The sequence below is a fragment of the Lipotes vexillifer genome, unplaced genomic scaffold (genome assembly GCF_000442215.2).
Source record: "Lipotes vexillifer unplaced genomic scaffold, Lipotes_vexillifer_v1.1 scaffold1136, whole genome shotgun sequence".
In the NCBI taxonomy this organism is placed as follows: domain Eukaryota; kingdom Metazoa; phylum Chordata; class Mammalia; order Artiodactyla; family Lipotidae; genus Lipotes; species Lipotes vexillifer.
Genome location: NW_006769631.1, coordinates 145,893 through 159,762, shown reverse-complemented (window position 1 = coordinate 159,762; position 13,870 = coordinate 145,893). Strand labels below are relative to the sequence as shown.

The 13,870-nt window shown below is 41.0% G+C and overlaps 1 protein-coding gene across 1 annotated transcript in view; it reads right to left on the bottom strand.

Annotated features, from left to right (window-relative positions):
- Nucleotides 1-1,350: 1,350 nt before the first annotated feature.
- NKTR (natural killer cell triggering receptor) overlaps nucleotides 1,351-13,870 on the bottom strand; it is a 45,593-nt gene continuing 33,073 nt past the window's right edge. Inside the window, exons 10-16 of the mRNA XM_007445688.1 lie at nucleotides 11,935-12,022; nucleotides 11,295-11,440; nucleotides 7,021-9,912; nucleotides 4,566-4,661; nucleotides 3,765-3,821; nucleotides 2,954-3,055; nucleotides 1,351-1,438 (exon numbers count right to left, since the gene is read on the bottom strand). Of these exons, the coding sequence (XP_007445750.1) occupies nucleotides 1,351-1,438; nucleotides 2,954-3,055; nucleotides 3,765-3,821; nucleotides 4,566-4,661; nucleotides 7,021-9,912; nucleotides 11,295-11,440; nucleotides 11,935-12,022 (3,469 nt within the window). The remainder of the gene's footprint in view (nucleotides 1,439-2,953; nucleotides 3,056-3,764; nucleotides 3,822-4,565; nucleotides 4,662-7,020; nucleotides 9,913-11,294; nucleotides 11,441-11,934; nucleotides 12,023-13,870) is intronic.

Here is a 13,870-nt window from a genome sequence, read left to right as displayed (position 1 = left end):
CCCCAAAAAAAAAAAAAAAAAAAAAAAAAAATCTCACCAGTTTTTACAGGTCAAATCATTTTTGCAGGAACCACCCAAGACTGTGAAAGTGTGTAATCTATGCAGTACTGCACACCCCGATTCCCTGTCTGTTGTTGTAGGTTTACCATCTCACACAAGGCTTCACTGAGTCAGTGCAGGCCACTGAAACAGGGAAACATGCTGGCGGGTGCTGAGAACAGTTCAACTGCTCTTGTATCTGCCTCTTACTTGAAAGACTTAAAAGTAAAGCCCTGCAAAATGTGCCCAGGATGGCGGCAGGGAGATCTTGGTGTTACTTTTGAAGTCCACTCTCCAATCAACTCCTCCAGGGGCACACGCATCAGTTCTGCGCAGCAGACCCCAGTGGCCACATAACCCCATGCCAATCCTGCCTGCTCCATGGCCTCCAGCCCACACCTGTGCTTGAGAGAGGCCCTCCAAATATTTAAAGTGAATAGAGCTTAGAAGGACCCATGTTTGGTGCCAATGAATTTTAAAAAATTCATTTCTCTCTCTGACGGAATTCTAATGTATAGTATGTAAGAATAATGCACCAAAAGGTACCAAGCACCAAAGCATGAACTGGAATAGAATTGTCTTTTTACAAACTGAACTTCTGATAGTATTTATTAGAAAGCACATAAAACATTAGGGCTTTAGAGACAGTGCAGGTATTTACAGTTAAGGCTGATTTACTCTTCTTAACCTCACCCGCCAGCCTGAAGTAATACAGTGAGTGGGCTGTATGGTGACCACTTTCCTGATCCTCTGAGACAACAAAGAAGTAAGGAATGAATTAAGAACCCCAGAGCCACTGCCTTATACTCCTGGCTACCATTAGTATCAGTTCTGGGCAGTTTGCTTTTAAGAGCACACATGTAAAAAGATTCTGTGTAATTGGTATATAAGTATTTGGTCACCTTTCACAGTTCTCCTTCACAGTTCTATGCTTGGCAGCATATATGCTAAAACCTTAAAAACGGGCAAAAAGAATCTGTATTCTAAGAAATACATGAGATGGAGAGAAATAATCTAGTTAAAATAATATTGCAAATTATATTTAAATTTCATGATTTCTTGATTCAAGAAAATGAAATTCATTTCCATAGTTGGCTACTGTAAAATGTGGCATACAAATATTTTTAGGAGACATATCTGTATTTTAAATTCTACACACATGTAAATGAACAAATAACAGTAAGTGTCTATTTTTCAACTTCATCTCTAATATTGAAACAGAACAACAGACTGCCATTAAGTTTCTTAAACTTTTAAGTTACCAGATATTTACAAATAAGATACAATTTGTATCAAAAAAAGGGGACACTTTCAACTATATCTGCTGCTTTCACTGGGACTCCGGTGATGAGAGTAACTTCGGTCACTTTCACTGTCAGAGCCATAAGATCTACAACTCCTGTATAACAAAACAAAAACAGAAATACCTTTTAATTGTCAACCCTTTGAATTCCTCTTGTAGCTTCTTTTTTGATATGAGTGGCCTGAAAGCAAGTGGCTTGAAGAGGCACAGCATAGTGGGTTGGCAAGTGGGGTACTGACTGTGGCAATACTGCAGACTTTTCAAAGATGTCAATGACAGATGGTGGTATTATCAAGGTTAAGATAAAATAAAGAAACTTCCTGGGGAATTACTTGAAATCCACTCATATATGTGAGAATAATTTTCCATGTTACACAAAATGAACATCAATATTTAATTAGACTGAGGAAGTAAGGGAAAAAAGGCCCACAAAGAGAGTTTCATTAAAAGACAAGGAAATCAAAATCAAATCAAAATGGGAGGCCAATGAGGGGTGAGGGTGAGGTGGGGTAGGGACAGGACCACGGGGAGAGTGAGTCAAGAAGACTTGGTTATGGTCACCATTCAGTTATTTCGAAAAATATTCACAGAGAGCCAGTCACTTTGCTAGATGCAAAGGGCACACACAGAGTAGACTATGTAGAGTTTCCTGGGGCTCAAGGATAGTATAGATAGAATAGGCGGCAAGATAAATAAAGCACAGGTGGTGGGAGGGCAACGTATCTCAGAGTGAGCAGTCAGGAAGGGCTTCCCTGGGGCAGTGAGTGGGTTGCAGTGGAGACCTGCAGAGTAGGTGAGAATTGGCTATTTCAAGAGGCAGGAGGGGAGATGGTGAAGTGGGCATGTGAATCTCTAGGCAGAAAAAAAAAAAAGGTTCCAGAATGTTAGTGCAGGGAAGACAGAAAAGCCCAAGCTGGAGTTGGTAGGTGGAGAGGCCTCCATGCAACGCTGAGGAGCATGGACCTGCCCCTGAAGGCAGTGGGGCATCCTTGAAGAGTTTCAAACAAGGGAGTGTCCAGATCACACCGATATCCTACAAGCACGACTGACTGTAGTTGTAAGGTACGGGGGAAGGGTAAGACCAGAAGCCACCAGGAAAGGGACATTACAAAAAGCAACCCACAGTATGAGCCATATGTTACATAAAACATATCTATAAATACATATAATATATAAACATTTTTAACCATATAAACTGCAATCCTAAGTATTATATCTTATTACGTTACATTTTTTAAAATATTACCTTTTTAAAATTTAAAACACTGACAAATTGGCTGTTAGTTCTAGCAAGCAACCCTATTTAAAGAATGGGCCATGGTTTGAGTGGCCTTCTCTCCTTATTCCTTCCAAAAGAAATGTTTGTCCAAGGATATGTGAATATTTAAAAATCCATTTTAGATTCAAACATTAACAACCACCAGTAAATACTACCCAGCACCTCTTAACACAAAGGCCACTTTCAGCAACTGCCTTTGGGTTGATGAAGTTCAGGAAGAGAAAGAAGTATTTCTCCTCAGAAGATGGTGCTTTCTCTTCTACAGCGTCTCTCAGCCCACACCCCAAGTGCCCACAGTAACTTACAGTGTGCTTGAAAGAACAGAGACCCACCTGGACCGCCTATTGTAGCTTCTGCCTCGGTGATAACTGTCGCTCCTCTGGCTTCTACTTCGACTCCGACTCCTGCTATAGTAGCTATCGTAAGTGTAGGACCTGCTTTAACAGCAATAACAAACACTAAATCTTCCCATTCAAATACTCATGTATTCCCATTGCTTTTTAGCTTCTAAGTGTCCTTTTAGAACATGGGCACTATATGACAGTATGAAGACACATCTGCAGAGCAAGTACTGGAAACATTTAACAACTGCCCCAAATCAGACTTACCGTATTAAACAGAAAAATGTTATAGTTTCTTTTCTGCATTGAAAAATATCACAAAATTAACACTGAGTTAGTTCAACTGAATCTCATGGATCTTATTAGGCAACTATAGTCAATAAATCCCTGCCATTACAATTCGACATCAATTATCACTTTTGACACTAAAGCACAATGGGCCAACAGATTAAAAACTGTTCAAAAAGACAAACATACGTTTTTCAATAACATACAACACGTTTTAAAAGGGAATTAAGGGGCTTCCCTGGTGGCGCAGTGCTTGGGAGTCCGCCTGCCGGTGCAGGGGACGCGGGTTCGTGCCCCGTTTCGGGAGGATCCCGCGTGCCGCGGAGCGGCTGGGCCCGTGAGCCATGGCCGCTGGGCCTGCGCGTCCGGAGCCTGTGCTCCGCAGATGGGAGAGGCCACAGCAGTGAGAGGCCCGCATAACGCAAGAAAAAAAAAAAAAGGGAATTAAGGGCTTTATAAAACAAGGCCCTTTTAATTCTGCCCCCGCAGGTGGTTTCCCAACCCCTGTCCATACCTGGACCGACTGTGGGGATCGTACGAGCTGCTCCTGGATCTGCTCCTGCTGGACGTCCTAATAGGAATCAAATGAGGGGCTATCAACTTGTGGATCAGGACAGGCTACGTCAAAAATCTAGACATTTATTTGCCCATCAAGGAGAAAACACAACGAAATCCAGCAGCTATATTTATTTCATTTTCATATCAGAAGTATATTGGAATTTTTAAAAAAAGCATGTTGGATTTCATAAGAAAGGTTAGAAGTTTTACACAATTCTTCTATGAGGTGCATATCAAGAAAGTCGCTGGGGAGGAACTGGGTGGGGAAGGGGGAAGACACAGGTGGGACACTTGTAAGTAAAATGAAGCTGCAGCAGTGGTAAATACCTGAGAGGCAAAAGGGAGCTGGAAGAAGCTGGGAAAACCAGAAGCTTGGGGTCACCCACCACACACACACTTCTTCCTTTGTCCTCTTTCAATAATCCTCCTTTCCCAATATCTAACCTGAGTCAAGAGATGACTGCAGATGGAAACTTAGGTTAAAGAGGATGTACTGGGGGTTCAGGTGGTAGTCAGGGCCTCTTTTAAATATTTCTACTGCTTCTCTTTCCTCACTCTGATAAGACCCCATCTTGAGAACAGCCAGTAAGAATCCAATAGCTCTTTGAAAGAAAGAACTAGGTGAGAAAGTAGGCCTGTCTGATAGTCAGCAATGACAAGACCCTTTTCAACAGCTACCCTACTCTGCCTGTGCAGGGCAGGCCTTCAAAAGAAGACAGATGGAGACCCCACAGTAGGACAGGATTCACAAGCTCACCTATGGCTTTTGTAACTGCGGTAGGAACTGCTCCGGCTTCTTGTGCGGCCTCTGCTGTACCACCCTCTGCTCCGACTTCTGGAGTAGCTTCTTGATCTACAAGTAAGAGTGGAAAAAATATAAATCATGTTAACTCATTATGCTGTTACTTACTAGTAGGGCAGGAGGGGGAAAACCCAACAAGAGGAAAGGTCTCTCACGAACTCCTCACAGTGGGTATCACAGAGACGGCTAATGAGGGTTTAAACTGAACAGGATAAAATAAAGAGAAAACAGAAAAGGCTGATACAGGTATGTTCACAGGAGCCCTACCTGTAATACCAGAAGAGGAAACAATCCAAATCTCCATTAACAGTAGAATGGGTTAAAAAAAAATTAACACAGATATATACTGAAATATTCTAAAGTAGGAAAATGAACTACAGCTGCCATGTATCAACAGAGGTAACTCTTGGGAACATAATGTTGAGTGAAAAAGGCAAACGTAGAATATCTATACATATAAAAAAGGATTTGGTTTGAAAACAAGCAAAAGCAACATTATATATAAATAGAAACATTTATAGTAAAACTACAAAGAAAAACAACAAAATTATAATAGAATTTTAGAACAATGTTTAACTCTAGGAGAGAAGAGAGAAAGTAGGGTAGCATCGGGTAGGACTACACTGGGTATGTCAAAGCTCTATTTTTAAAGCTAGATACCATTTAAAATTATTTTTTATACCATAATCATTAAAAAAATTTATACCTATTTAATATTTAATACAACAAACAAGAAACTTAATGCAATTGTGCCCCCACCCTGCTTCCCCTAGTTTATGCTTGTCACTCAGGAACTGAACAATACCCCTGTGTATGTGCTACTCAGGTAATATCTTCATAGGTTTTATTCAGTATGTACTTATGTTTTGGAAGACAGATGCAGTTTATTGGCAAAGACACGTTCTGTTCTCATACGATCCTAGTCATTTACTCAACGAACAATTATAGAGCGACTCTGTTTGGTGAATGAAAGATGAATAGCAAACACCCTGACTTCACTGAGTTTGCAGGCCAGAAGGGAAGTCAGGCCCACGTAAGTAACTGAAACAGGGAGGCAAAGTTTAGCTCTCTCAGTCCACTACCTGTGAGCTGCCCAACTTAAGAGCAAATTTCTTAGCGTTTCCATGCTTCACTGTCTTCATGTATGAAATGAAATACCACCCACTCCAAAGGCAGGGGCAGGAAGGTAGATGAGAATGGCCAGCGTCACCAACAGCTCAGAGCTGTCTGAGTGTAAACGGTAAGTACACACCGAGCAGACAGGAGGCTGGAGTAGCTCAACATGCACCTTCATCTAGAATATGAACCCGGAGAGAAAAGGTCAGGATTCACCAGCTCTCTGGGCCTCGTTGGGAGTCAGAGCAGGAGGAGGTAGAGACGCCAACAACTCAAGCATGGAATGGTCTGAGAGGGAATGAGGAGAACTAGCAGAGGGCTTCTAGAAGGACTGAAGGGACTGAAAACATGCCCTGGCACTGGCCATGCAGAAGTACCTGAAAATCTTAGTCAGCTGAGTGAGATGGGAGACGGAAGGCACAGAATACAAACTGCAAGCAACTGAAGAGTAAATGGGAGATGGTTATTGTAGATGGTAAATGTTGGCTCCTATTTCTAAAGAAATCTGGGTAAGGGAAGAAAATGACTGATAGATAACTAGGAAGGAAAAAAGTTAGATTCTTACTGCATTTTAAGTTCAAGTGATGAAAATCAAGCACAACTTAATAAAGGATATGAGTCAGAGGCAGTGAGGCAAAACCATGAAACATTTACAAGGAAAAGAAGAGAATACAAATTACTTGTTAACTTCATACCACCATCACCAATTTTTTTAGTTTTAAAAATGCTCATTCTCTGCATTAGCCAGTCTATGCTGATGACAATAGTTAGACGTTAACTTGAACCAAAAATCAACCAATCAATCTTAAGATGATCATTTTTACCATTTCCTGCCCCTTGAATAAAGATCAACTAGATGCAAGTCCTCGTCAGGTAACTTTGCCTCTCTGGCCCTCACCCTCCACTTGTATAAAATGGAGGTTTAGATTACTGACCTCTAAATCCTACATATTCTGTAAATGCAAGATTCCCTTCTAAGGCATCACTAACAGTAGAGTGAGCGGCCTCCTTTAAAAATGAAGAACTTGCCACCTATCACGGCAACTCACTGCAATTGCCATGGAGCTTTAATTGACAGCAATAGTTTTTTAACCCTGAGCCCAAATTTCTTCCCCTGAAATCTCCACTCCCTGTGTCTTCAGTCTGCTCTGTGAGTCACACAGCACGAGCTTTCTCCTTATTCCCTCCCAGATATTGGGAAATAGTGATCTTGTCCCTAACTCTGATGGTCGTCCAAGCAAAACAATAACAGAGTCTCCTTGGGAGAAAAAAAGGAAAAGAGAATAATGCTCACCGATAAGATGATGTGGAACTTCTCGATCGACTCCTTGAGTGACTGTAGGAGACAGACCTTGTTCTGTGCCTTGATTTGGTCTCAGATTTACTTCGAGATCTACTTGGACTCCTGGACTGGCTATCGCCATCCCGACTAGGGGTCTGCTCATCACTCGAACTCTCCTGATTTCTTGGCCTCCGGTTTAAGCGTGCCGTCTTTCTTACTTCATCAAAGAGAGACCCAGGCCGAACTTTATTTTTGCTTTTAATTTCTATTCTCAAGCCTTGTGGTTTAATTTCAGGCACAGTAGTCAGTGCCTTAACTTCCACAGCACTTGATGTAGTAGCAGACGGTGCTGCCAGGTTCCCCACACCTTGCAGGGGCTTCCATTTATTATCCATAAGGCTGGTCTGGCTTTTCTCAGCCACCTCTCTCTTCACAGTGCTTTCTACAGCAGTGGCCAAGCTGGCAGAGCTGCTGTCCTGTTTTCCCACCTCACCCACCGTTTTGCTTTCTGACATGCTGCTTTCCTGTTTTCCCAACTCTGCCTCAGGATGCTCTGTTGGCATATCCTGCTTTAGAACAATGCTTATATCCGGGGTGTCAAGCCTTGAATTTCCTAGAGGGGAAGCCCCCTCGGCCTTTGCTGGGGAACTCCTATCAGGAGTGCAAATCTCCATGTTGTCATCTGTTTGAAGCAGATCCTCCACTCCGCTCGGGATGCTCTCTTCAACATGCTGAATGTTCGGGGGAGAACTGACCACATTTTCCTCCATGTTTAAAGCTGCGGGAGACACACTGAGTTTACTACCATCTTTAGTAGGCTGATCAGTATCTGATGAAACCGTTATTGGATTATGTTTACCTGAAAGATTGCCATCTTCACAGGGCTTCTCAGTTTGGGGAATATTTTCTTTTACGGCTTCACTGTTTTCAGAAAGTTGTTTTTTCTCTTTTGCTTCCTGAGTAACTTGCTTTTCGTTAATCTCCTCCTCCTCCTCTTCACCAAATTCTAGTGGAGGCTGCCAGTGAAATGCTTGTTTTCGTTTTGGAGCCTTGTGGTTTTTATCTTTTTTCCCTTTCAATTTCTCTTTTGCTTTTTTGGTATGTTCCCTTTTAAGATGCTCCTTGGAGCTGTGTTTATGCTTGTGTGGTTTTCCTCTACTGTTTTCTGAATTGGAATAGAACCCCTCAGAATCAGAGGTTGATGACCGCTGTTTGCTTGATTTCCAGGCACTATTACCATCAGGCAGTAAAGTATTTGCTGAAGACTTAGTTGCTGGTTTGGCTTTGATGTGAATTTCACCCAACTCTGACTCAGAATCTGAAGTGGCTTCACCTTCCTCCTTATCAGAAGATGGCCTGGAATTATTTTTACTGTTTTTAGTTACATCTTGTTCAGAATTTGACTCAGAGTCCCATTTACTCCCAGCATAATTCTTCCTTTTGGGCTTACTGCCATTTCTAAAGTGATCAGAAGGACTTTCTTTGAAAGTTCTTTTTTTTGAATGAGGGCATTCCCGTTCAGGCTTAGATTTCTCTTCACCTCTGTTTTTCTCTTGTTTATTATTCATGTCCATTTGGACTTGCTTCTCTTTTTCCTGGGCTGACTGTGTAACCCGAACACTTGACTGTTCACTGTCTGAAGAATAATCTAAAGATGACCTGCTTTCACTGTACTTTCTATGACATGAAGACTTGTCTCTGCCTTTGACATATTTATTACGAAGTGTCTTTTCAGAGCTGCTGCTGCGCCTTTTATTTGAGGTGTTATTTTTTTTCCCATTGGATCTAAATTTTCTCTTGGCTCGTCTTCCATCATCACTGCTAACAGAAGAGTATGAAAATGATCTACTACACCGTGAGTGGTCACTGTATTTATTTCGTGAATGAGATCTAGATGAGGGAGACCTAGACCTTGAATGTGAAGTAGCTAAACTTCGAGATCTGGTGTATGACCTGGAATAAGATCTACTCCTAGAAGATCTACTCCTTGACCTTGGTGAACTTTCTGAACTTCTATCACTGTATTTTGAATAAGCGCTCCGATCACTTTCTGAATTTTTTTCTCTTTTATGGTAGGATGATGAACTACCAGTCTCTTTAACATTTGCTGAACCATAAGTGCTTTGGATGGGCAGCAAATGGGTTGTTTTAGCTTTCATTTCCTGGATTCTTTCATAAGAGGGCTTCCAGGGCTTCTGTCCAGGCTTCCACCTTGAAGGAGGGGGGCTGTCACTCAGTGGTATTACAGGAATATTTTCTGCCACCACTGGTTGTACTAAAACATTTTCATTTTGTGTCACTGTTGCTCTTAAAGGTTCTGTTTTAACAGGTTTATTTTCATTTAACTGAGAGGCTGTTCCTCTTGGTGATTTTGATGCTGTTCTTTGGTGCCCTGACTTAGAACTAGATCTGGACTTTGATCTACTTCGAGAATGTGATGAGGATTTTGACGGAGTCCTTGATCTCGAGCTTCCTCTAGAATAAGACTGTGAGTGAGACTTTGATCTGTATGAGTCTCTGCTGGAATGGGTGGAAGAGCTCTGGTCATCCTTATCGGATTTAGACCAGTCCCTCTTGGATGAGTGATGAGATGACAACGAGGAAGAACGAGATCTCCTTTCTCTATCACATGAGGATTTCACTCTTCGGGTGGAAGATTTTAAGGATTCTATGTCAGATGGTACAATAATCCTTCTCTTCTTAGTCTGTTTGTGCCTTCTGCAATGTTTCTGCTTTTTAGCTTTCTTTTTATGCTTAACCTTTTTCTCTTTTCTGCGTTTTTTATGGTGACCATCAGAGTGTCTTGCTGTACTTAGATCTGAATAATATCCATTATAGGACCACGATCGGGATCTCTGGGACAAGCTTCTTTCATCCCATCGGCTTGAACAGGGGTCACTTAACCTACAGAAAAGGACATAATATGCATGCAATTATTTACAAGCATGTTTTCTATGCTTTAAAATTAAAACACATTTGTTGTCAATACAAATGCATCAGCAAAAGCTTAGTTAACAACCAAGTACTGACTCTGTCAACACTTTAAGCACACATAGGAAGGATAAACCAACAGTTGATAGGCCTGGTCCCGACCTTGTAATTTCAAAGAGATCATTACTATCAGATCACTACTATCAGACTTACAAAAGGATTTTTTTCAGAGCCAAGCCAAGAATTTTCAAATTCGACAGGAAAATAGTTTTGAAAAGCAAACCAACTACAGCAATCACAAAAGCACTGCTGCCCTACTGAATTCCACTCAGTAACACTCTGCCTCCAGGAATAATTTCTGAGGGAGAATCAAATCAAGTTCCCAAACAATTCTGTTAATTCTCTGCAGATACAGGATAACTGCCTGAACTTTAGGCAAAGCCTCTTTTTCTTTTTTGGCTGCACGGCTTGTGGTATCTTAGTTCCCCGACCAGGGATCGAACCCGAGCACCAGCAGGGAAAACTCCCGAGTCCTAACCACTGGACCACCAGGGAATTCCTTAAAAACATGACTACTGTTTTTATCTCAGCCTCATATAGGTAACCAACAACTTCCCCCTATGGTTTTAGTTAAACTACTTAGTACAGAAATTAGGGGAAAAGTACATGAAAATAGATGCACACTTTACAATATCTCAGTGGTAATGTCAGGGCTCAAAACTGAGAGTTCTCAGTGCCACTGTGTCTACACCACTTCCACACAGCAGAGGCACACCTCTTCCTCCCTCTTCTAACTTCGAACCATTCTGCCGGATGCCCACAGAGAAAAACAGAATTCTACCATGAACAATTACACAGGGTCCCATTGGTATATTTTGCACTAGCTATTCTGGGGCCAGCCCCATTTCTAAAATAGATACTGCACTGTGGAGTGTCACTGAAGACAGGAGATGGATACACTTCTGAAGAAACAAAAGTCCCTGGGGTCAGAAGTTAACACACACACTGGGAACAGATTTCCCTATCTACCCATTTATTCATTAGTGATTATGAGAACAGGCTAGGAAAGAATCTGCTATATAATTTTTTTTTTAAGTCCTGATTATTTCTAAAATTGAACAAGAAATCTTTAAGAAATTCAGGAGGGTTATAGTCTTGTGAGGGAAAACAGAATTTTGATTTAAAAGCACCCAAAGTCAAGCAGCCCTCCTCCCATTTCACCAAGTATTCCCAAATGTACTCTCTTTGGTCACAGTCTAATTTTAAAGGTAAATATTTAGTGAAAAGTCCAGAAATATGTCTCTATCCCCTTAAGACTTAAAATATAGAGGACACAAGATTGTACTTATACTTACTTATCTCCTTTACTCCATTTTTCTCCACTAGGCGGTCTATATGCTCTTAATCTCTGCATTTCTTCTTTCCAGTGAGGAGGAGTTTCACTGCTATCATCATCATCTGATTCGGAACAGGATCTTGATCTTGGAGGTGTGTGATAGCGCTTTAAAAACAAAGTTAGGAATAACTACCTTCAAAACATCTCTTAATTGTAATCTGCTATAGGACAGGGGTAGGTATAAGACCCAATCTCTGACGCCATTCAAAGGCAATAACGACTGAAGTACCAAGAAGATGGTATGAAGTTGTGTCAAACTAAAAAGAATGGGAAAGCTGGAGATTCACCTGTAATCACACAGAAAAATTTCTTCTTTGAAGTCCTAATGGTTATATTCATTAGCCTAGATTATTCAATATACTAACATTTCTCAGCATACGGATTATTTCACATTCATTTCATATTCAAACCCATTCAAACACAGCAGTAAACACTAATCTAACAGCAGTGCCTTCCCATAACTATGTAGAATACAACTAGCTCCTTGGACAGATTTTGGACTATACCTAAGATTAAAGCTAGGATTCTGCCTAGAGGTAAAAACATTTTACCGCTTAAGATAAGTAATCTGAAAAAAAGTCCAGTTTTAACACACATACAATTGTGCCCCTTCCTTTAATCTTCCGTCCAGACTTTGATACAGATGGTTTCTGATCATTTACAGTGGGTGTAATATCAGGAATCTTCCTGGAAAAGAAGATTGAAAATTTATAAAAAGCAAATGCTAGGCAGTTTTCTCAGTGTTTAAATGCAGAATTTATGTTCCTATCATACAAAAACACTTCATTTAGATTCAACACTTTTGAAGAATGAGGCACTCCACATAACCTAATTTTCTAAGCAAATCCTTTAAATACAAAAACTTAAAAAAAAAGTAACCCGGGGCTTCCCTGGTGGCGCAGTGGTTGAGAGTCCGCCTGCCAATGCAGGGGACATGGGTTCGTGCCCCGGTCCGGGAGGATCCCACATGCCGCGGAGCAGCTGGGCCCGTGAGCCATGGCCGCTGGGCTTGCGCGTCTGGAGCCTGTGCTCCGCAACGGGAGAGGCTACAGCAGTGAGAGGCCCGCGTACCGCAAAAAAAAAAAAAAATGTAACCCAACTGAGTAGAAATACACGATACTAGTATCAATCTTTTGAAGTACAGAACTACTTTCAAAAAAATCCTTTTTTAGATGTCTCTTGTCAAAACAGTAATGTTCTTAGGGAATCCTGAGGTATTGTTGACTCTAATGCTCAAGTGTTTTTAACAGTTTTAAATTTTATTTTATATATATATTTAAAAATATTTATTTATTTTATTTATCTCGGCTGTGCTGGGTCTCAGTTGTGGCACGCAGATCTTTACTTGCGGCATGCGGGCTCCCAGTTGCGGCATGCATGTGGGATCTAGCTCCCTGACCAGGGATTGAACCCGGGCCCCCTGCACTGGGAGCACAGAGTCCTACCCACTGGACCACCAGGGAAGTCCCTTATTTTACATTTTTAATAGTTTATTTGTCTACCCCACTTTACTATAAGCTGCCCCTCCTTCAATGCTCTGAATCTGCTACTTTATCTTATGGGTAATTCTAAGTGTACAGTTTTTATGGCAGCTACAGTCCTCCATGCCTGAGAAGTCTTTTCATACTTGAGTTTGTTTTGTATCTGTTATTAACATAATGGCTAGCTTTTATTGAGGACTTACTATGTGTCAGGCGTTATATTAATAAGCATTTTAAACATACTTTTTTTAAATTGGGTAAAAAATATAACATAAAATTGGCCATTTTAACCATTTTTAAATGTACAATTCAGTGGCATTAATTATACTCAAAACACTGTGCAACCATCACTACTATCTTTCCAAAACTTCATCACCTCATCCCGGAACTCTACCTATTAAGCAATACCTCTCCATTTCCCTCATTCCCTTAGCCTCTCTGGTAACCTCTAATTTACGGCTGAATAACATTCCATTGTATATATATATATACACCACATTTTGTTTATCCATTCATCTGTTGGTGGACGCATGAGTTGTCTCCACGTTCTTGCTACTGTGAATAATGCTGCAGTGAACCCTGTTTGAATCTGTTCAAACCCTGTTTGAACCCTGTTCAAAATCTGTTTGAATCTATTTTCAGTTCTTTTGGATATGTACCTAGGAGTAGACATGCTGAGTGACACGGTAAATCCATGTTTAACTCTTTGAGGAACCACCAAACTGTTTTCCACAGCAGCTGCATCATTTTAGACTCCTCCTAGCAATATATGAAGATTCCAATTTTCTCCACATCCTTACCGACACTAGTTTTGGGGGGTTTTGTTTTAAATTACAGCCGTCCTAGTAGGTGAGACATGGTATCTCACTGTGGGTCTGATTTGCATTTTCCTAACGACTAATGATATTAAATATCTTTTCACATGTCTGTTCCCCATTTGTACATCTTCTTTGGAGAAATGTCTATTCAAGTGCTTTGCCCATTTTTAAAATGAGTTGACTTTTTGTTGCTATTGCTCATGCTTTTGGTGTCAAATATAAGAATCCACTGCTGA